This window comes from Theropithecus gelada, chromosome 10 (genome assembly GCF_003255815.1).
Source record: "Theropithecus gelada isolate Dixy chromosome 10, Tgel_1.0, whole genome shotgun sequence".
NCBI lineage: Eukaryota > Metazoa > Chordata > Mammalia > Primates > Cercopithecidae > Theropithecus > Theropithecus gelada.
In genome coordinates, this window is record NC_037678.1 from 12800826 (window position 1) to 12820801 (window position 19976).

The 19976-nt window shown below is 53.9% G+C and overlaps 1 protein-coding gene across 2 annotated transcripts in view; it reads right to left on the minus strand.

Annotated features, from left to right (window-relative positions):
* Positions 1–6181: 6181 nt before the first annotated feature.
* TRIOBP (TRIO and F-actin binding protein) overlaps positions 6182–19976 on the minus strand; it is a 76417-nt gene continuing 62622 nt past the window's right edge. For both annotated transcript variants that reach the window (XM_025400571.1, XM_025400572.1), the window contains 7 exons: positions 14439–14586; positions 11840–11942; positions 10807–10966; positions 10619–10732; positions 8883–8969; positions 7857–8020; positions 6182–6881 (listed from right to left, as the gene is read on the minus strand). In XM_025400571.1, the coding sequence (XP_025256356.1) occupies positions 7859–8020; positions 8883–8969; positions 10619–10732; positions 10807–10966; positions 11840–11942; positions 14439–14586 (774 nt within the window). In that variant the 3' untranslated portion in view covers positions 6182–6881; positions 7857–7858. The remainder of the gene's footprint in view (positions 6882–7856; positions 8021–8882; positions 8970–10618; positions 10733–10806; positions 10967–11839; positions 11943–14438; positions 14587–19976) is intronic.

The window sequence follows — 19976 nt, forward strand, 5'->3', positions numbered from 1 at the left end:
TAAGCACAAAGCTAGGGCTTGGACACGTGACCCCCACTGTCCTTGCAAAATCAGATTCCAGCTCCAGCCTGTCCCCGCAGCCTCATCTCGGATCCCTCTACGCACACCAAGCTGCAGCCATTTCAGAGCCTTTGAACTCTACTGAGCTTCTGACGCTCACTGGACCTGGCACTCTCTCCCCTTCTCAGCCTAGCTCAATCCTGCTCAGTTCTAGCGTCTTCTCTTCCAAGAAGCCTCCCCTGACCTCCCAGGCTGGGTCTGCTACACCCTCTGTGCTGACTGTGGCTTCTTGTAATTAATCACCTGATTCCAATTTCACCTCCCTCCTGAAGGGAGAATGCTTGATTCCGTGCTGCATCCCCAGGAGCCTGCTCCAGAGGCTGACTCATGAGGCAGAACACACTGAACAGGAACGGGTTGCAGGGAGGGCAGGGCCTTGATGGCAGCCTTGAGACTGAGGCTGACCAGGTCTTAGGAGTTCATGGAAAAGGTCTGGGCCGGAGACAGAGACAGATGTGGATGGTTAGCACAGACAGTACCAAAAGCCAAAGATGAGAGATCACGTTTTCACAAGAGGCTGGGCACGGTGGCTCACACCTGTAATACCAGCACGTTGGGAGGTCGAGGCCGGGGGATCACTTGAGGTCAGGAGTTCGAGACCAGCCTGGCTAACATGGTAAAACCCTGTCTCTACTGAAAATACAAAAATTAGCCAGGTGTGGTGACGGGCACCTATAGTCCCAGCTACCCAGGAGTCTGAGACCGGAGAATCCCTTGAACCCGGGAGGAGGATGTTGCAGTGAGCTGAGATCGCGCCGTTGCATTCCAGCCTGGGCGACAGAGTAAGACTCTGTCTCTAAGTAAGTAAATAAATAAATAAGTCTCCACAAGAGGACAGAGGATTGCTGAGGATAGACTCTGAGAAAGCACATCAGAGGGCTGGGAAGAAAATGAGAATTCCACAAAGGGGACTAAAGAGGAGCTGGGGCGTAGCTGACGCTGGAACAGAAAGATGGCTGCCAGTGAACTACCCTCCGGCCCTCAGGGCTGCTGCCGCCTCTCCCATTGGACCGGGGCTGGCTCTGTGACGCATTTTTTACTAAAGTGATGGAAGGGGTGCTGCAGGACCTCCAAGTCTAACTCATAAGAAGCTTGTAGGTTCCACTTGGGGCTCTTGAGGCTCCCTTTACTTTTTATTGTTTTTATTTTTTTAGAGATGGGTCTCACTCTGTTGCCCAGGCTGGAGTGAGGTGGCAGCGATCACAGTTCACTGCAACCTCCAACTCGTGGGCTCAAGCAATCATCCTGCCTCAGCCTCCCAAGTAGCTGGGACTCCAGGCACGTGCACCACCATGCCTGGCTTTTTTTTTTTTTTTTTTTTTTTGAGGAATCTCACTCTGTCACCCAGGCTGGAGTGCAGTGGTGCAATCTCAGCTCACTGCAACTTCCACCTCCCATGTTCAAGCGATTCTCCTGCCTCAGCCTCCTGAGTAGCTGGGATTACAGGCATGCATCATCACGCCCGGCTAATTTTGTATTTTTAGTAGAGATGGGGTTTCTCCATGTTGGTCAGGCTGGTCTCGAACTCCTGACTTCAGGCGATCCTCCCACCTCGGCCTCCCAAAGTGCTGGGATTACAGGTGTGAGCCACTGCGCCCGGGCTGCTTGGCTTTTTTTTTTATTATTATTATTCCTTATAGATATGAGGTTTTGCTGTGCTGCCCAGGCTAGTCTTGAACTAACTCTTGGCCTCAAGTGATCCTCCTGCCTCAGGCTCCTGAAGTGCTGGATTTACAGTCGTGAGCCACTGCACCTGGCCAGAACTCCTTTTCTAGGGGGAAGTCAACCACCATGTAGGAAGTCAGGCTATAGATTATCCCAAGACCACCATGCTGTAAGGAGCCCAAGCTAGCCCCATGAAGTGGCCATATGGAGAAAGAGATGTCCATGCTGGGCACGGTGGCTCACACCTGTAATCCCAGCACTTTGGGAGGCCGAGGTGGGCAGATTACTTGAGGTCAGGAGTTTGAGACCAGCCTGGTCAACATGGTGAAACCCTATTTCTACTAACAATACAAATAATTTGGCCAGGCGTGGTGGCTCAAGCCTGTAATCCCTGCACTTTGGGAGGCCGAGACGGGCGGATCACGAGGTCAGGAGATCGAGACCATCCTGGCTAACATGGTGAAACCCCGTCTCTACTAAAAAATACAAAAAACTAGCCAGGCACGGTGGCAGGCACCTGTAGTCCCGGCTACTCGGGAGGCTGAGGCAGGAGAATCGCTTGAACCCCGGAGGCGGAGCTTGCAGTGAGCTGAGATCTGGCCACTGCACTCCGGCCTGGGCGACAGAGCGAGACTCCGTGTCAAAAAAAAAAAAAGAAAAAAAAATTAGCTGGGCATTTTGGCGGGCGCCTGTGATCCCAGCTACTTGGGAGGCTGAGGCAGGAGAATCACTTGAACCCAAGAGGTGGACGTTGTAGTAAGCTGAGATTGCATCATTGCACTCCAGCCTGGGCAACAGAGCGGGACTATGTCTCAAAAAAAGACACGAAGAGAAGTGTCAGGTTGAGCCAGGTCAACCCACAGGACCATGAATGACTATTTAAAAAGTGGTATTCTAGGCCATTACATATGTGGTCATTGGCTACACAGCAATAGATAACTGGAAGTTGGTAATTTAACACCTACACAGTCCTCTGAGGTAGACGTTATTGTTCCCATCAGATGAGGAAGTAAAGCCCGGAGAGACAGACGTGGCTCAGTAAGGCTCACCTAGCCAGCTGGAGGCAGCAGGTAGGGTTTGACCTGGCAGGTTCATCGGAACCCGGTTTGTTTTCTTTCCAGAGCACACGCCTGGCTGCCTGAAGCAGTTGACCAGAACTTGCAGCCAAACCATGTGGTTTTGGTCAAATTCCCTGTGGCTGGGGTGACAGGGTCATTTTCTGGGTGGCTCATCTGGGCGCCTGCTGGAACCCTGGTTTATTCTTTTGTAAAGCAGGCTTCTTCCCTCCCCCCGTGCCACTGAGATGTGATTCACACATACTAAAAATGAACAAATCATAAGTGCAAGGCATGGCAAATTTATTTATTTATTTATTTTTAGACAGAGTCTTGCTGTGTCGTCCAGGCTGGAGTGCAGTGGCGAGATCTCAGCTCACTACAACCTCCGCCTCCTGGGTTCAAGCGATTCTCCTGCCTCAGCCTCCCGAGCAGCTGGGACTACAGGCATGCGCCAGCAAGCCTGGCTAATTATTTTCAGTAGAGACGGGGTTTTGCCATGTTGGCCAGGATGGTCTCAACCTCCTGAGTTCAGATGATTCACCTGCTTTGGCCTCCCAAAGTGCTGAGATTATGCCCAGCCGGCATGGTGAATTTTTACATCTGTGTGTACCCACATGACCACAACCCAGACCATGATATAGAACATTTCTGGAATCAGAATGTTCCCTTCTGCCCACTGCTGGTCAATGCCCTCAGCTCAGAGGTACCCGCTGCTCTAACCACTATCACCATAACATTCTGTCTGTTCTTGAACCTCACCTAAACAAAATCGTACAGCCTTACATTCTTCTGTGGCTATTTTTGGTCAACATTATGTCTGAAAGATTCACCAACATTTTTGTGTGTAGCAGGTTTTTTTTTTAATTGCTGTATAGTATTCCAAAGTATGAATATACCACAATTTATTCATTCTACTACTGATGGACAGCTGTATTGTTTATTTGCTGATACGAGTATTACGGTACTCATTCTTTTGTGCATGTAAGCACTCATTTCTCCTGGATGTGTAAGCAGGAGTGGAAATGCTAGGCCATAGGGTAGATGCGTATTTAACTTGATGAGAAGCTGTCAGTTTCCCACCGTGGTTGCACAAAGCACACTCGCACCAACAGCACCTGGGAGCTGCCATTCTCTGTATCCCCACCAGCACTTGGTACCGGCAGACCTTCTCCTCTGAGCTATTCTAATAGTGGGGCAGTGGGATCTCACGGTTTTTCATGAGATGTGGAGCACCTTTCAGAGACTAGCCTGGTTTTTGTAGCTCCCCTAGGAAGCCCTCAGGAGGGATGGGAGGGGGGTTGGTAAAGGGGATGTTCCCGCAACCCAGGTGTGAGACGGGGGAGCTCTGAGTTAGGTTGAGGCTAGAAGGGAGGCAGAGGATGGGATGGAGAGCTGTCCTGGGAGGACAGTGGGATGGTGAGGATGGACGGCAGAGCTGCCAGCAGCAGGCATCCCATCTCCCAGTGGCTAGGAATGTTCCTGATCTCCAAAGACAAGCAGTGCTGAGGCAGGGCAGTGCCAAGGCTGGGGGATTTGATGGCATGGGGTCCTGGCTCTCTCTTCTTTCTGCTCTGCCATTTTTAGCTATTGATGCGGGAAGATGGCGACAAGGCAAGGAGAGAAGTGTCCCCTCCTTGTGCCCCCTCCTTTTTTTTGTCGGAGTTTTGCTCGTCACACAGCTAGAATGCAGTGGTGTGATCTTGGCTCACTGCAACCTCTGCCTCCTGGGTTCAAGTGATTCTCCTGCCTCAGCCTCCTGAGTAGCTGGGATTACAGGCGCTTGGCACCATGTCTGGCTAATTTTTTGTATTTTTAGTAGAGACGGGGTTTCACCATGTTGGTCGGGCTGGTCTCGAACTCCTGACCTCAGCTGATTTCCCTGCCTTGGCCTCCCAAAGTTTTGGGATAACAGGCATGAGCCACCACGCCTGGCCTCTTGCGCCTTTTTTTTTTTTTTTTGAGATGGAGTCTAGCTCTGTTGCCCAGGCTGGAGTGCAGTGCCACTATCTCGGCTCACTGCAACCTCTGCCTACGGGGGTCACGCCATTCTCCTGTCTCAGACTCCCAAGTAGCTGGGATTACAGGCGCCTGCCACCATGCCCGACTAATTTTTTTGTTTTTTGTTTTTTGAGATAGAGTCTCGCTCTTTTGCCCAGGCTGGAGTGCAGTGGCTGGATCTCAGCTCACTGCAAGCTCCGCCTCCCGGGTTTACGCCATTCTCCTGCCTCAGCCTCCCGAGTAGCTAGGACTACAGGAGCCCGCCACCTCGCCCAGCTAGTTTTTTGTATTTTTTAGTAGAGACGGAGTTTCACCGTGTTAGCCAGGATGGTCTCGATCTCCTGACCTCGTGATCCGCCCACCTCGGCCTCCCAAAGTGCTGGGATTACAGGCTTGAGCCACTGTGCCCGGCCATCTTGTGCCTCTAACACCAAGGACGCCCTTCCTAGATGACCTCCTCCACCCCGCTCCCAAGACTTCCCCTCGCATTTCACTGGCTGGAACTGCATCCCATGTCCATTCCTCAAGCAATCCCTGGCAAGGGAATGGGAAACAATCTCCCCTCACTGCCCGCGGTCACTCTCCTGTGGGTCTTTCCCTGAACACACCAGGGACGTTTGCTCCTGCTGGTGCCTCCGCGTGGAAGGCCCTTCCTGATTCTTCCATCTCGAAGAGCCATCTTTCAAAGCTGCCTCCAAAGGTACTCTTCCACCGGCAGGCTGGCTCAGGGGCTCTTCTGCGTTCACAGCCTTCCAGGACCCCTACCGGATGTGGCTTGTTTCTGTGGCTCAGAAATGCGACCTCTTCCCAGCCCCATGAGACCACAATCAGCACAGCTGGCCATGGTGAGGACTCCCAGCCCGCTGGACCTGGGCCTGGGGCAGCCACAACCCTGCCCTCACCCCTGCCCAGGGTTGGGCATGACCTCTGGGAAAAGCCTCAGGAGAGGACTGGGACTGAAAGAAAAACACCCATTTGATGGAGAAGCAAACTGAGGCTTAGTGAGGGGTGTGACTTGCCCAAGGTCATGGTCAGGGCCAGTCTTAGCTCCACGTCTCTCTCTCAGGCCTGGGCCCTGGGCCCTACTCCAGGGCTCCCCAGACTTTGAAGGTCACGTGAATCACTGGGGCACCTGTTAAAATGCAGACGCTGGTTCAGTAGGTCGGGGTGGGGCTGTACTTGCTATTTCTCACTTGCTTCCGCTGCCACTGGCCTGTAAGCCACACTGGGGGCGTCGCAGTCCTTACTAAGGGGAACCTTGGATTTCCAGCCCCACCCTCAGAAGCCCAGAGGCCACTGCTTTAGGAAGGGTGGGGTGTGGGTAGGGTGTGAGTAGGGAAGCCACTTCAAGAAACCCCAATCTCCATTTCTGTTCCGTCAGCCATCTAGGACACCAGAACTTGCTGGAACATTTTATTAAGTTAAGAGGTTCAGGGGGCAGGAGAGAATCACCTTTTGGGTGGCTCTGGCGGTTCCACACCCAGCACAGCCTCAGAGGAGGCTGTGGGGCCATGGAAGCCAGCTGCTGGCTCCCTCTGTCCTGAGCCCCATGGTACGGGTCCAAATGGGGCAGGAAGTGTTAGTAGGAGGTAGGGTAGGAGGAAGGTGGCAGGCTCCCGCCTCTCCCCTGCAGAGATACCCTGCCATGGCTGCTGCCTGGGCCTCCGCCAGACCCCCGGACCAGGGCCACCAGCCCAGAAGCCCAAGCAGAGGGTGGCTGGAGACAGAGCGGGGACCAGGGCTGGAGGCACACGACCACCAGGAATTGTTTTTTCTTTTTTTTTTAAAGTATAAAGTGTTTTGGAAAAAAAGGAAAAAAATCTATATAAAAATCTCTTCACATATAAAATCCTGAAGAAGGTGCAAGGTAAGACCCAGTGCGAGGGGCGCGCTCAGATACGCAGAGTGTGTGTGTGTGTGTGTCCGTGTGTACATGTGTGCACGTGTGTGTGTGTCTGTGTCTGTGTGTGGGTGTATGGTGGGTGCAAGTGCACGTGTGGCCCACAGAGGGTGGGGAGAAAGCTTGGCTTTTGACTTCCATCCAGAAGGGAAAGAGGGCGGCTGGTCCTCCAGCCTGGAGGGTCTGCAGCTGAGCGGGACCTGAAAGACAAGGTGCGACAGGGCTGAGGCCTGGGCTGAGGGGCTTCGAGGCTATCCCAAGGCCAAGCAAGGGTGCTGAGTGGGTCCTTCCACCACCTCTCGGTCCTGAAGGTAGTCAGATCCGCTCTTCCTAGCTCCTTCGCGAGTAGCTCGGCCATAGGGTGGCCTCTCCTGCGTGCCTTAGGAAGTCCACGAGGATTTAGCAGAAAGAGGATGCTCCAGGTAGATGTGGCATTGGAAAAGCAAAAATAAGAACACTTTGGCCAGGTGCAGCAGCTCATGCCTGTAATCTCAGAATATTGGGAGGCTGAGGCAGGTAGACTGCTTGAGCCCAGGAGTTTGAGACCAGCCTGGGAAATAATGGCAAAACCTCGCCTATGCAAAAAGTACAAAAATTATCTGGGCATGGTGGTGTGGGCCTGTGGTCCCAGCTACTCAGAAGGCTGAGGTGGGAGGATCCCTTGAGCCTAGGAGGTTGAGGCTGCAGTGAGCCGTGATTGCATCACTGCACTCCAGCCCAGGTAAGAGTAAGACCTTGTCTCAAAACAACCAACCAACCAACCACTTTGAGCCCTGCTAAGTCAAGAACAAGTGTAAGACTAAATGGGACAGAGGCCTGACCTTGGTGTGCGATGTCTGTGTGTGAAGCTCAGCGGAGACTCCCTGTGGGGGTCAGGGATGTGAACACTGCATTTGCCTCCAGCCCCAAGAAGGGGGGTGCACTGAGCAGGCCATGGCTCTGCACTGTGCCGCCCAGCTCTGAAGGAACAGGCTTAAGCTGATGAAGCAGCCTGTGGCCCGGGTCTGATGGGATCTCTGCAACAATCCCGTGTTGCTGGGTTCATCGTCCCTTTTACAAAACGGGAATTGGAGGCCAGAAGAAGAAAGTGGCCTGGCTGGGGTGGTCCAGGAGTCCTGGTTCTGGGAGAGCCTCAGCCCCTGCCCACCGTGCAGGGCGCACACCTTGGCACCCACCTCTACTCAGCCAGGCTGTTGCGCATTGACTCCTTCTCCTGGAGGGCGGCCATGGCAAGGCGCAGGTGCTCCTTCAGCTGCTCGATCTCCCGCTCGGACCGCGTCTTGATGTGGCTCAGCTCCACGTAGACATCCTGGTACTTTCCCGAGGTGAAGCGCTTGTCCTGGGGGGCAGGAGGCAGGTATGAGGGCATGAAGCCTCTCCCTCCAGCCCTGCCCACCTGGCACATGGGCAGTACCAGCAGCCAGACCTCCCCACGGCCCCTCGCTTCATCCCTCCAGGTGGCTCCCCGAGATGGCCCTGGGTCCTGGGCTTCCCTCTCCCACCTCCCTGGTACCACCTAGGGACACAGGTGTCATTGTCATCCTCATCCTGTTTGGGGGAAGGAGATTTTGCCCAAGACCGCAGGGCAGTGAGCGGCTGGGATGGAACCAGGTCAGCCTGGCTGGGTGCTCGGGCCCTTCCCGTGAGTTCACGCCACCTGTTCTTCAAGTGCGGTAAACATGGTCTGGCTCACATGCGCTTACAGAGCCACCAACACGTCCACTTCCTGCCCCAAACTGACAGAATGCACCAGGCAGTGACATAGCAGCCAACGGTGGGCCAGGTGGGCTGCAGACTCAGACTTGGGCTGAACCCCGACCCATCCAACTCCTAGCAACGCGGTTATTCTCACTGGAGTGCAAGCTCCCCACAGCAGAGATTTGGGGCTATTTTGTTCACATCTGTCTTCCCAGCACCTAGCACAGTGCCCGGGACATAGGAGGTGCTCAATAATAATCAATAAATTAAATAACGCTAAATAAACAGAAGCAAGTACGGCCTTGGGGAAGTCACTTCCCCTTTCTTAGCCTTAGTTTCCCTGTCAGTGAATGGGGATGACGACACCTACATGGGAGAAGCACAGGAGAGCCTGAGGAAGGATGAAGCAAGTGGAGGGCTTGGCACAGAGCAGGTGCTCACAGGATGGCATCCAGGTGGCTCCAGAGGCCCCCACGGCCCCCACGCCCAGCAGCAGGACTTACCTTCTGCATCATCTGGAGTTCGTCCCGGAGGCACTGCACTTCCTTCTTCAGGTACTGGAGTTCATTCTCTTTTACACGAAGCAGCACCTGGGGACATAGGTGCTGGGCTGACCCAGGGCCAGAAGCCAGAGCTACCCTGGCCCACAGTGCCCTGCAGCCCAGGTTTTCTCTGCCTCAGGCCCCTAGAATGCAGCCCCTATCTGCACCAAAACCCTCTAAACCCTGGAGGCAGACTCCTCCAGGAAGCCCTCTCTGATTCCCCTGCTTTGCCTTCCCTTACTCTCACCCCTGTCCAGCCTGTGTGAATGGATATCTCATGGTCATCTCTGCTGCAACCCTCATGCAGCACCAGGCTCTCACCTCGGGGGTAAGATGGATGAAAAGAAGCCCTACATAAACCTGAGCAGGCTGAGCCACTCCACAAGGCACCTCATTAACCCCTCCCCAACCCTGAGGGCCAGGTGCTGCTGACCTGACCAAGGAGGAAACAAATTCAGCCAGGTCTGGGGAGGCTTAAAAGCTCAGAATGGAGCCAGACTGCCTGGTTCAAATCCCAGTCCAGCTATGCAAGCTTTGGTAAGGTACTTGACCTTCCTGTGTCTCAGTTTCCTAATCTGTAAATGGGGACAGTAACAGTAGCTAATGTATGGAGCTGTCAGGAAGATTAGATGAGTTAACAGACAAAAAGGGCTTCCAGAAGTTCTAGGTACACAGTAAGCCTCACCTAAGTGTTTGTTAAAGAAGTAAAATATCGGCTGGGCACGGTGGCTCATGCCTGTAATTGCAACACTTTGGGAGGCCGAGGTGGGCAGATCATCTGAGGTTGGGAGTTCGAGACCAGCCTGATCAACATGGAGAAACCCTGTCTCTACTAAAAATACAAAATTAGCCAGGCATGGTGGCGCATGCCTGTAATCCCAGCTACTTGGGAAGCTGAGGCAGGAGAATGGCTTGAACCCAGGAGGCAGAGGCCGCAGTGAGCCGAGATGGCGCCACTGCACTCCAGCCTGGGCAACAACAGCAAAACTCCGTCTGAAAAAAAAAAGAAAGAAATACTGAGGCTGGGTATGGTGGCTCACACTGTAATCCCAGCACTTTGGGAGGCCAAGGCCAGCGGATCACTTGAGGTCTGGAGTTCGAGACCAGCCTGGCCAACATAGTGAAACCCTGTCTCTACCAAAAATATAAAAAATTAGCCAGGTGTGGTGGTGCAGGCCTGTAATCCTAGCTACTTGGGAGGCTGAGGCAGGAGAATCACTTGAACTGGGGAGGCAGAGGTTGCAGTGAGCCAAGATCGTGTCACTGCACTCCAGCCTGGGTGACAGAGCGGGACTCTGTCTCAAAAAAAAAAAAAGAAAGAAAGAAAAGAAAAGACTACAGTGATCCTGGCACACACACACACACATACACACACACACACACACACATTTTCTTACCCCAATATTTCCCAGTAAGGAAGGTGCTGGGGTGCTGGTGCCATTTTACAGATGAGCTACTGGGACTCAGAGAAGTGGAGTGATTTCCTATGGTACATGGCAGATAGGTGACACAATGCAGGTGGGAGGGAAGAATTCTGGCTACTGGATACGTAGTAGGTGTTCTGGCCTAGTCAGGCTGGCCAAGCCACTCAGAGACTTGGCTTTCCTGCCACAGGTGACATGCAGCCTGTGGCGGGGGTGCACCATAGCCCTGCCCCGAGAACCACTGGGCTGCCTGGTGCTAGTGAGGGCACTCACCTCCAGCTCGCAGGAACTCCGCTCATTGCTGCGCCCGCAGCCGTTGCCCATGCCCTGTGAGGCAATGAAGCCACGCAGCTGGTCTATCTCCTCTGACAGGCGGCCATGCAGCTCCTGGGAGAGGCATGGTGGTCAGGGGAGGGGTGCTGGGACCCGCCCGTGTCCCCTCAACTTGGGGCCAGGCCCACCTGGTTGTGGCGCAGCAGCTCCTGGCCCTCCTGCTGGCAGCGGCGCAGTGTGTGCTCACGCTCCTCGGCCTGCCGCGTGAGCGCCCCTATCTCCAGGCACTTCTGCGAGTACTGCTCCGATAGCACCTGCAGCTCCCGCTTCAGTGCCTCCACATCTGACCTGCCCCAGAGGAGGAGCAAAGGAGAGCATAGGTTATCTTGCCCCTGCCAAGCCTGGAGTCCAGTCAGGGCAGACTCAAAGCATGCCAGGACTCTGGGGTTCCCTCTTTAGGTTTGTGTTTAGCCTGCTGTGGGGCTGTGAACCAGTGATAGCCTCTCTGGGCTACAGGTATTTCCCCTAAGTGAGGGTGGCTTGGAGGAGCCCATCTTTTTTCCTTTTTCTTTCTTTTTTAAATGGGGTCTTGCTGTCACTCTTGTTGCCCAGGCTGGAGTGCAGTGGCACAATCTTGGCTCACTGCAACCTCCACCTCCTGGGTTCAAGTGATTCTCCTGCCTCAGTCTCCCAAGTAGCTGGAATTACAGGCACCCGCCACCACACTCAGCTAACTTTTGTATTTTTCGTAGAGATGGTGTTTCACCATGCTGGCCAGGCTAGTTTCAAACTCCTGACGTCAGGTGATCCGCCTGCCTCAGTCTCCCAAAGTGCTGGGATTGAGGCGTGAGCCACCGTGCCCGGCCGGAGGAGCCCATCTTTAAAGTCCCTGAAGCCTCAACATTCCAAAACTGTGCTCTGGGGCAGGGAGAGGCCTACTGGTCAACAGTGACACTGCAGCCGAGCTCTAGGGGAGACTAAGGGGTGAAGAGGTGGGTAGAGGCCGGGACCAGCGAAGACAAGAAGGCACCTGAAGAACTGTCTGTGAGGACTGGCATGGGGTCTGCCTGAGGACATTCTACTTCTGTTTCTTGCATCCATGAGACTGGAGCAGGAATCTCAGCTAGGGGCAAACTGATGTGTCCTCTGCCAAGGGGCCTCAGCAAAGTTCCTCAACCCATAACCATCAGGGTGGGCAGTTGGGCCCTGGCATCATCTTACTGGTGCTGCTTCCGGAGGCCATCTGGGCCCTGCTGGAGACTCCGTGTTTTGCTCAGCTCTCGGCTCAGCTCTTCCTGGTAGGCCTTCTTCATGGCTTCAATGGCTGGAAGCAGGGCAGAGAGGCACAAGAGAGACTAGAGGGGGGTCAGCAGCACCAAGTGCCACCAGCTCTGAGACACCACATGTACTGGTGGAGACAGGACCAAGGAGTGCTATGCAAAGAGCACCGAACCAGGAGTCCAGAGCAGCCCAGGCTGTCATAAAATGAGTGGCTTGGGGTAAGCTGCTCAACCTCTCTGAGCCCATCTATTAAGGAAAGATAATCCTGTTGGATGGGCCCTGCTGGGGAGACAGCTCAGTGTCTGACCATTGGTACCTCCTGTTCTAGTGATTTCCGGGTAGGACCCCACGTAGTACACCCTCCCTGAAGACTCTGAGGGCTCTCAAACAAGGCCTATCTGCTTTGCCCAGCCTAGTGGTCAAGAGCTCAGGCTCCACAGTCAGCATAAATCGATGTGACTTTGCACAGGTGACTTAACCCCTCTTGCCCCCGGTCCCTTATCTGGAAAATAGGGATAGATAACAACAGTACCTTTCCTCCATGGGGTTACTGGAAGGTGTGTGAAGCATTTAGAACAAAGCATGGCTCAAAGTAAATGCCCCGACATTAGCTCCTGCTGGCTTTATTCTCAGACTGTGAGCTCCTGAGGACTGAGACCGAGGCTTTTTTTTTCTCACTCAGGGCTGTTGTGAGGATTAAATAAGTGCCACCCATAGTTTTACCCACAATTCTAAAATCCCAAACCTCTGAACATTGAAAGTTTCTCCTTTTTTTTTTTTTTTTGAGATGGAGTCTCACTCTGTCACCTAGGCTGGAGTGCAGTGGTGTAATCTTGGTTCACTGCAACCTCTGCTGCCCGCTTTCAAGCGACTCTCCTGCCTCAGCCTCCTGAGTAGCTGGGATTACAGGCGCCTGCCACTGTGCATGGCTAATTTTTGTATTCTTAGTAGAGACAGGGTTTCACCATCTTGGACAGGCTGGTCTTGAACTCCTGACCTTATGATCCACCCATCTCAGCCTCTCAAAGTGCTGGGATTACAGGCATGAGCCACAGTACCCAGGCTTTTTTTTTTTTTTTTTTTTAAGGGAGTCTCACTCTGCCACCCAGGCTGGAGTACAGTGGTGCAATCTCAGCTCACTGCAGCCTCTGTCTCCTGGGTTTAACAAATTCTCCTGCCTTAGCCTCCTGAGTAGCTGGGATTGCAGCAGCCCACCATCATGCCCGGCTAATTTTTGTATTTTTATTAGAGGTGGGGTTTCTTTTTTTTTTTTTTTTTTTTTGAGACGGAGTCTCGCTCTGTCACCCAGCCTGGAGTGCAGTGGCCGGATCTCAGCTCACTGCAAGCTCCGCCTTCAGAGTTCACGCCATTCTCCTACCTCAGCCTCCGGAGCAGCTGGGACTACAGGCGCCCGCCACCTCGCCCGGCTAGTTTTTTGTATTTTTTAGTAGAGACAGGGTTTCACCGTGTTCGCCAGGATGGTCTCGATCTCCTGACCTCGTGATCCACCCGCCTCGGCCTCCCAAAGTGCTGGAATTACAGGCTTGAGCCACCGCGCCCGGCCTAGAGGTGGGGTTTCACCATGTTGGCCAGGCTAGTCTCGAACTCCTGACCTCAGGTGATCTGCCTGCCTTGGCCTCCCAAAGTGCTGGGATTACAGGCATGAACCACTGCACCCGGCCTCTGGTAACTCTTTTGGTGACAATCCCCACCCTGAATGGACATGAGGCTATTTATGGTCTTTATTACTACACTTAAGTGTGATTTTTATCTATTTCACAGCAGAAACCTTAGTGCCAGATTACAGGGCGAAGTCCAGACTGCTGAGGAGAAAGGGGTCTCTAACACATGTGGCTGCAAAGACGGTCTTCCTAAAATGCAGAGCACACTGGCCCCAGGGCTGGGTTCAAGTGCATGAGCACTTGGCACAGCACTGGCAGGTTGTGAGCTTCAGATCATGTGACATTGCCAGCATTTCTATTGTTCTACAAACCCCTAGTGATGCCTAGGAATGTGCCAGGCAAACAGCAGGTGTGTGGTGGCAGGAGGGGAGGGAATTGTCCAGGATGAAGGATGCTCCCTTGGGAAACATGTGGGGCCCCAGTGCCTGGTACACAGCTGGCATGGACAACGCTCACACTTTCCCCTGCTCTCCCCAGGGTCTAGCCCATGTGCCCAGGGAGCAGGCACTCCTGTGAGGACAGGGGATGCAGCTTATCAGCCTCTTCCTGCTGCATGTAGGTAGCGTGTGGCTTTAGGCACTCTATGGTGGCTGCAGGCCCCTGAGCAGGAGGAGTCACCACCCATGGTAGTGGTGGTGTTGGGGGTGGGGAGGGTGTCTTTTACTGCCTCAGTTTCCCTTTTCAAGTAGTGCTACAGGCCAGTTCTTGGGGCTTCCAACCCCTGCTGACCCTTTACCCCAAATGTGGCACTGAGATCCCTACATCTTATTTGATAAAGTCCTTCCCAGTTTGGCTAGGAGGAGCCTCAGCACAGAGGCTCAGGGCCCAGCCCACTGTGCCCCACCCAGGGTCCATACCTGAGGCCGTGGCTGCCGTCTCCTCGGCCAGGAGCCACTCCTTCTCCTGCTGCAGCCGCTGCAGCTCCCGCTCATGGTGCCGCTGCAGCTCCTCCATCACCTGCTGGTGTGAGGACTCCATCTCTGCCAGGCTGCGCTCACATGCCTCCTGTGGGCCGGAGGCCAGGGTATCACCGGTTGCCCCATTCCTCTGGACAGCAGCCCTTCCCCAGCCTTCAGAGGAGAAGGTTCAGGGGCAGGTACACCACCTCTTCCTGGGTCCCGGCACCTCCAATCTGCACCTGCTCCTGCTCCCACCTCCACCCCACGGCTCCTCATTCACAAACCTCACCTTAAGCCCTCCAGGCACTCCCTGTCTTAGAGTCAAGTCTCTGTTTCCATGGCTGACCTTTACGGTCTCATCCCTGGTCCTTCTCTGCCAAGCAATCTTATAGTTATGGTTGCAGCACGTTCACACCTCTGAGCTTTAGCTCATGCTATTCCCACTGCCTGGAATTTTTTTTTTTTTTTTTTTTTTTTTTTTGAGACAGAGTCTTGCTCTGTCACCTGGGCAGGAGTGCAGTGGAGTGATCTCAGCTCACTGCAACCTTCGCCTCCCAGGTTCAAGCGATTCTCCTGCCTCAGCCTCCCAAGTAGCTGGGACTACAGGTGCCCACCACCACGTGCGGCTAATTTTTATATTTTTAGTAGAGATGGGGTTTCACTGTGTTAGCCAGGATGGTCTTGGACTCCTGACCTTGTGATCTGCCGACCTTGGCCTCCCAAAGTGCTGGGATTACAGGCGTGAGCCACTGCGCCCAGCCTGGAATGTTTTTTTGGCAACTTTACCTCCCTGGGTAATTTACTGACCTGCAGCCCAGTTTAAATGTCTCTCCTAGCTGTCTCTGGGAAGCCTCTCCTCTGCCTCAGAAGGTTCTACTTCTGCCAAACCATAAGTTCCCTGAAACTATAAGTTCCCTGAAGACTGAGAACATCTGCCTGGGTCCCTAGGGTCTAGGCCAGGGCCTGACATGTGGCAGGTGCTCAGTAAATGAGCTGAAACTGATGATGTAATACAAAATAAGGCTTAGTAGACAAGATGGGCAAGTATGTCAAAGATTAATAATACCCACTGCTGGGAGTGTCTGCTATGACGGTGTCGCAGGGGGGCAGGGGTGGTCCCGTGGCATCATCACATTCTGCGACCCCACTGGTTGACCTAGCAGGTCCACTCCTAGGAATGATCCCACAGAAAGTTGTATGTGTACAGAGACTTTTGGAACAAGGGTATTCCCTACGGCAAGGTTGGTAACAGATGAAAACTAGAAACAATCTAAGTCCCTATCAGGGGAACTCTTGAATAAATGATGGGATCGAGCTTGACAATGGGCCACAGGCAGCCACTAGACAGAGTTTTTGTGTGGATGCTGTGGAAAAAGATCCCAAAATGAGGTGGTGAAAGTTGACTTCTGACACTACACATGGTATGATCCCACTCACGGGAACAAAGGTGCAGACCTGTCCGTCCCAGTGAATGGATGCGAAAACACAGAAAAGGTAGGGAGGATATTGTGGGGGGTAGAATGATAGCCCCCCAAAGTCTTCCACATTCTACTCCCAGGATCTGTGACTACATCATGTTACGTGGCAAAGAGGAATTCAGGCTGCAGAGGGAATTAAGGTTGCTAATCAGCTGACCTTTAAATCGGGAGATTATCCCAGATTATCTCTCAAGCCCAGTGTAATCACAAGGGTCCTTAAAAGTGGACGAAGGGGGCAGAAGCGAAGAGTTCAAGGGAGGTGTGACCAGGAAGGGATGGTCAGAGTGATGTGGCGGGAGAAGGACTCGACGTCCCCTCTGCAGGCTTTGAAGATGAAGGAAGGGGCTGAGAGCCATGGGATGCGGGTGGCCACCAGAAGCCACAGAAGGCAAAGGATACAACGGGTGCCTGCCTCAGCTGCCCATGCCTCGGCTGCAGCACAGCAAGACCCGCATTAGATTTCTTGCCTACAGAAGCGTGAGGTAATACGTGTGCATTATTTAGGCAGCTGTGGTGACAGGTTACAGCTGCCACCAGAAACTGATAGGCAGGCAGCAGCAGCCACCAACAGGACCCCGGGGTGGTAGCTGGCAGCGTAAGGAGTGTGGGGGTGTTGATTTCCACCCTTTCAGTTTGTTTAAATTATTTTTGAAAATGTAAACCTTTTTTTTTGATAATTAAAAAAATGTTTAAGGTCATTAAAAAGGGAAGGGGAAGAAGAGCCAGGGAAGAAACTGAGGCACAGAGGGCCAGATGAGGGACTGTGTCTCCCCCACACACAGGCCACCTCCCTGCCTCACCGGCAGCCACACCTGTGCTGCAGGGAATAATTATTTATTTATTTATTTATTATTTTTTTTTTTGAGACGAGTCTCGCTCTGTCGCCCAGGCTGGAGTGCAGGGGCCGGATCTCAGCTCACTGCAAGCTCCGCCTCCCGGATTTACGCCATTCTCCTGCCTCAGCCTCCCAAGTAGCTGGGACTACAGGCGCCTGCCACCACGCCCAGCTAGTTTTTTGTGTTTTTTAGTAGAGACAGGGTTTCACCGTGTTAGCCAGGATGGTCTCGATCTCCTGACCTCGTGATCTGCCCGTCTCGGCCTCCCAAAGTGCTGGGATTACAGGCTTGAGCCACCGCGCCCAGCTGCAGGGGATGATTTGATAGAAGAGCGAGGGCCAAGAGCTTTATATGGGGACAGGGGTGGCTGTCCCCTGGCTTCTGTTCCTGCCCTCTATATGTCTCCTGGCTAAGGACAACAGAACACGGCTTTCAACCTCAGAGGGGGGTCTTCATCCTGGCTGCGCCTTGGAGTAAACCTGAACAAACCCCTTGCCCCCTCTGAGTTTCAGTCTTGGCGACTGTAAAGGAGGCCTCGCAGGACCAGCCCCCGAGGCTCCCTGGCACAGGAACCCTGTGCATAGAGGGAGTCGGTATGCCAGCACCCACCACTGGGGAGCCCAGCAATGTGGGGGTGGGCACTGCTCTTCTGCAAAGGGCCAGACCAGGCAGGCAGACCCGGCAGCTCAGGGGTGCAGGGGCTGGCATCAGGAGGTGGGACTCAGCTGACAAAGAGGGGCTCCTAGGCGGCCAGGGGCTGCTCTCTCACCTCCCTTCCTGAGTGGCCCAAGGTGTCCTGATCCTGGCTGCCACCTCTGACATGGACATCAAAGAAGATAAAGAAATGCCTCATGTCCCCCACTGCAATAGTGGGGAAGGGTTCTCTTTACCAGACATCCAGTGGGTGAAGCCCCAGACCACTCAACAGCTGTCCTGCAGCAGCAAGCCCCCAACCCCTGAAGGCAGGGCACCCACTCAGCCTGAGATACCAGCTGGGGAATCCCTCCCAGCTGTCACTCCTCCAGGTCCACCGAGTTTCCAGCCGCCTCCTCCCATGCCTGAGGGTGACACAGATGACTCAGCACCTCTTCTCTGCCGCCCTCCACATCTGGGGTCACTCCTCCACCTGCCTGGTCTTCAGTTCTGTTTCCCAGTTATTCCCTTCTCCCCTCCCACCGGCTCCCCCTGCCCACCCCACCCTAACGGGACGAAACACTGACAGACTTTGATGCGCCCAATGGGGCACCTGGGAACCAGAACGTCTGGACCCCAGACACAGGTTTGCCTATAGCTCAAAGGTCACACCCTTCTGTGGGCGTCAGTTTTGCCATCTGTAAGCTGAGAAGCCAAAGCAGTGCCTTTTAAACTTCATAGTAGTGGCAGAGCCTTTATCCAAAGGAAATCTGAAGCTGGCTCTATGAGTAAAATGGACAAAGACGGGCCAGTGCAGTGGTCACATCTGTACCCCCAGCACTTCGGGAGGCCAAAATGAGAGAAGCACTTGAGCCCAGGAGTTCAAGACCAGCCCAGGCAACATGGTGAGTCCTTGTGTCTACAAAAAAATTTTTTAAATTAGCCAGGCATGGTAGTGTAGCCTGTGGGCTGAGGTGGGAAGATTGCTTGAGCCCTAGAGTTCAAAGCTGCAGTGAGCCTCTGTGCCACTGCACTGTAGCCTGCGTGCCAGTGAGAGACCTCATCTCTAAAACAATTAAAATAAATAAAATAAAATGGAGGAAGATGAAGCCGCTCTGACTATAGGTGGGTATGAATAGGTCCCAGCCCCTCCCACCCAGAAAGTAGCTCCTGGAGCTTCTTAGAGCAGAGCGCAGGCAGAAGCCCCCTGGCTGGGGGCCTCGGAGGTCCTCCCACCTGCTTCAGCTGTGGTGTTGGGCCCCCAACTCCCCTGTCTGCCTCAGGGTGGGGGGCTACAGGGCACAACACTGGCTCCTCCCTGCCCCTCCCTGGGACAAGGTAAGCCCCCAGGTGCGCCCTCTGTGTCCCACCCCAACTCCTCTGCCTACTCTATCAGTGGAACCTCCATCCACTACTTGGCCCCAGGATGGTCTCCGGGCTTCCCTGAAGCAGCAGCCCCAGCCTCAGGGCCCCCAAAGGCCCCTCTGCCTTCTGTAGCACCGGTCATCCAGTCCTAAATTCTCCTGCCTCCATACCCTTGACATTCACCCTCCTTCAGCCATTTCCTAACACCTCTCCCAAGCCCCCTCCACTCTGACATCACTTTCCTGATGTCACTGTCTGACCCCAAACCTCCGAAAGTCTGTGGAATGAGCTTCTTTTTGTTTGATTTGTTCTTTTTGTTGTTGTTTTTAGATAGAGTCTCATTGTCGCCCAGGCTGGAGTGCAGTGGCAGGATCTCAGCTCACTGCAACCTCTGCCTCCCAGGTTCAAGCGATTCTCCTGCCTCAGCAGGAGAATCTGCCACTGGAGAGCGGGGATTACAGGTGCCCACCACTGTGCCCTGATAACTTTTGTACTTTTTTTTTTTTTTCTTTTTTGAGACGGAGTCTTGCTTTGTCGCCCAAACTGGAGCGCAGTGGCCGTATCTCAGCTCACTGCAAGCTCCGCCTCCCGGGTATACGCCATTCTCCTGCCTCAGCCTCCCGAGTAGCTGGGACTACAGGCACCCGCCACCTCGCCCGACTAGTTTTTTGTATTTTTTAGTAGAGACGGGGTTTCACCGGGTTGGCCAGGATGGTCTCGATCTCCTGACCTTGTGATCCGCCCATCTCGGCCTCCCAAAGTGCTGGGATTACAGGCTTGAGCCACCACGCCCGGCCTGTACTTTTTTTTCAGTAGAGACAGGGCTTCACCATGCTGGCCAAGCTGGTCTCGAACACTTAACCTCGAGTGATCCACCTATCTCACCTCCCAAAGTGCTGAGATACAGGTGTTAGTCACCGTGCCAGGCCAGAGCTTCTAACTCTTAGCTCAGCACTGAAGGCCTCCACAACAGACACCAACCAGCCTTCCTTCTCATGCCCCAGCCAATGCCTTCCTGAGAGCCCCCTCACGACGTGACCTCCCTTTGGAAACTTCTAGAAGGCTCCTCCTGCCTAGGGCCTGGATCTCAGCCTTCTTTTCTGTTGCCAGGCTGGAGTGCCATGGCACGATCTTGGCTCACTGCAACCTGGGCCTCCTGGGTTCCAATGATTCCCCTGCCTCAG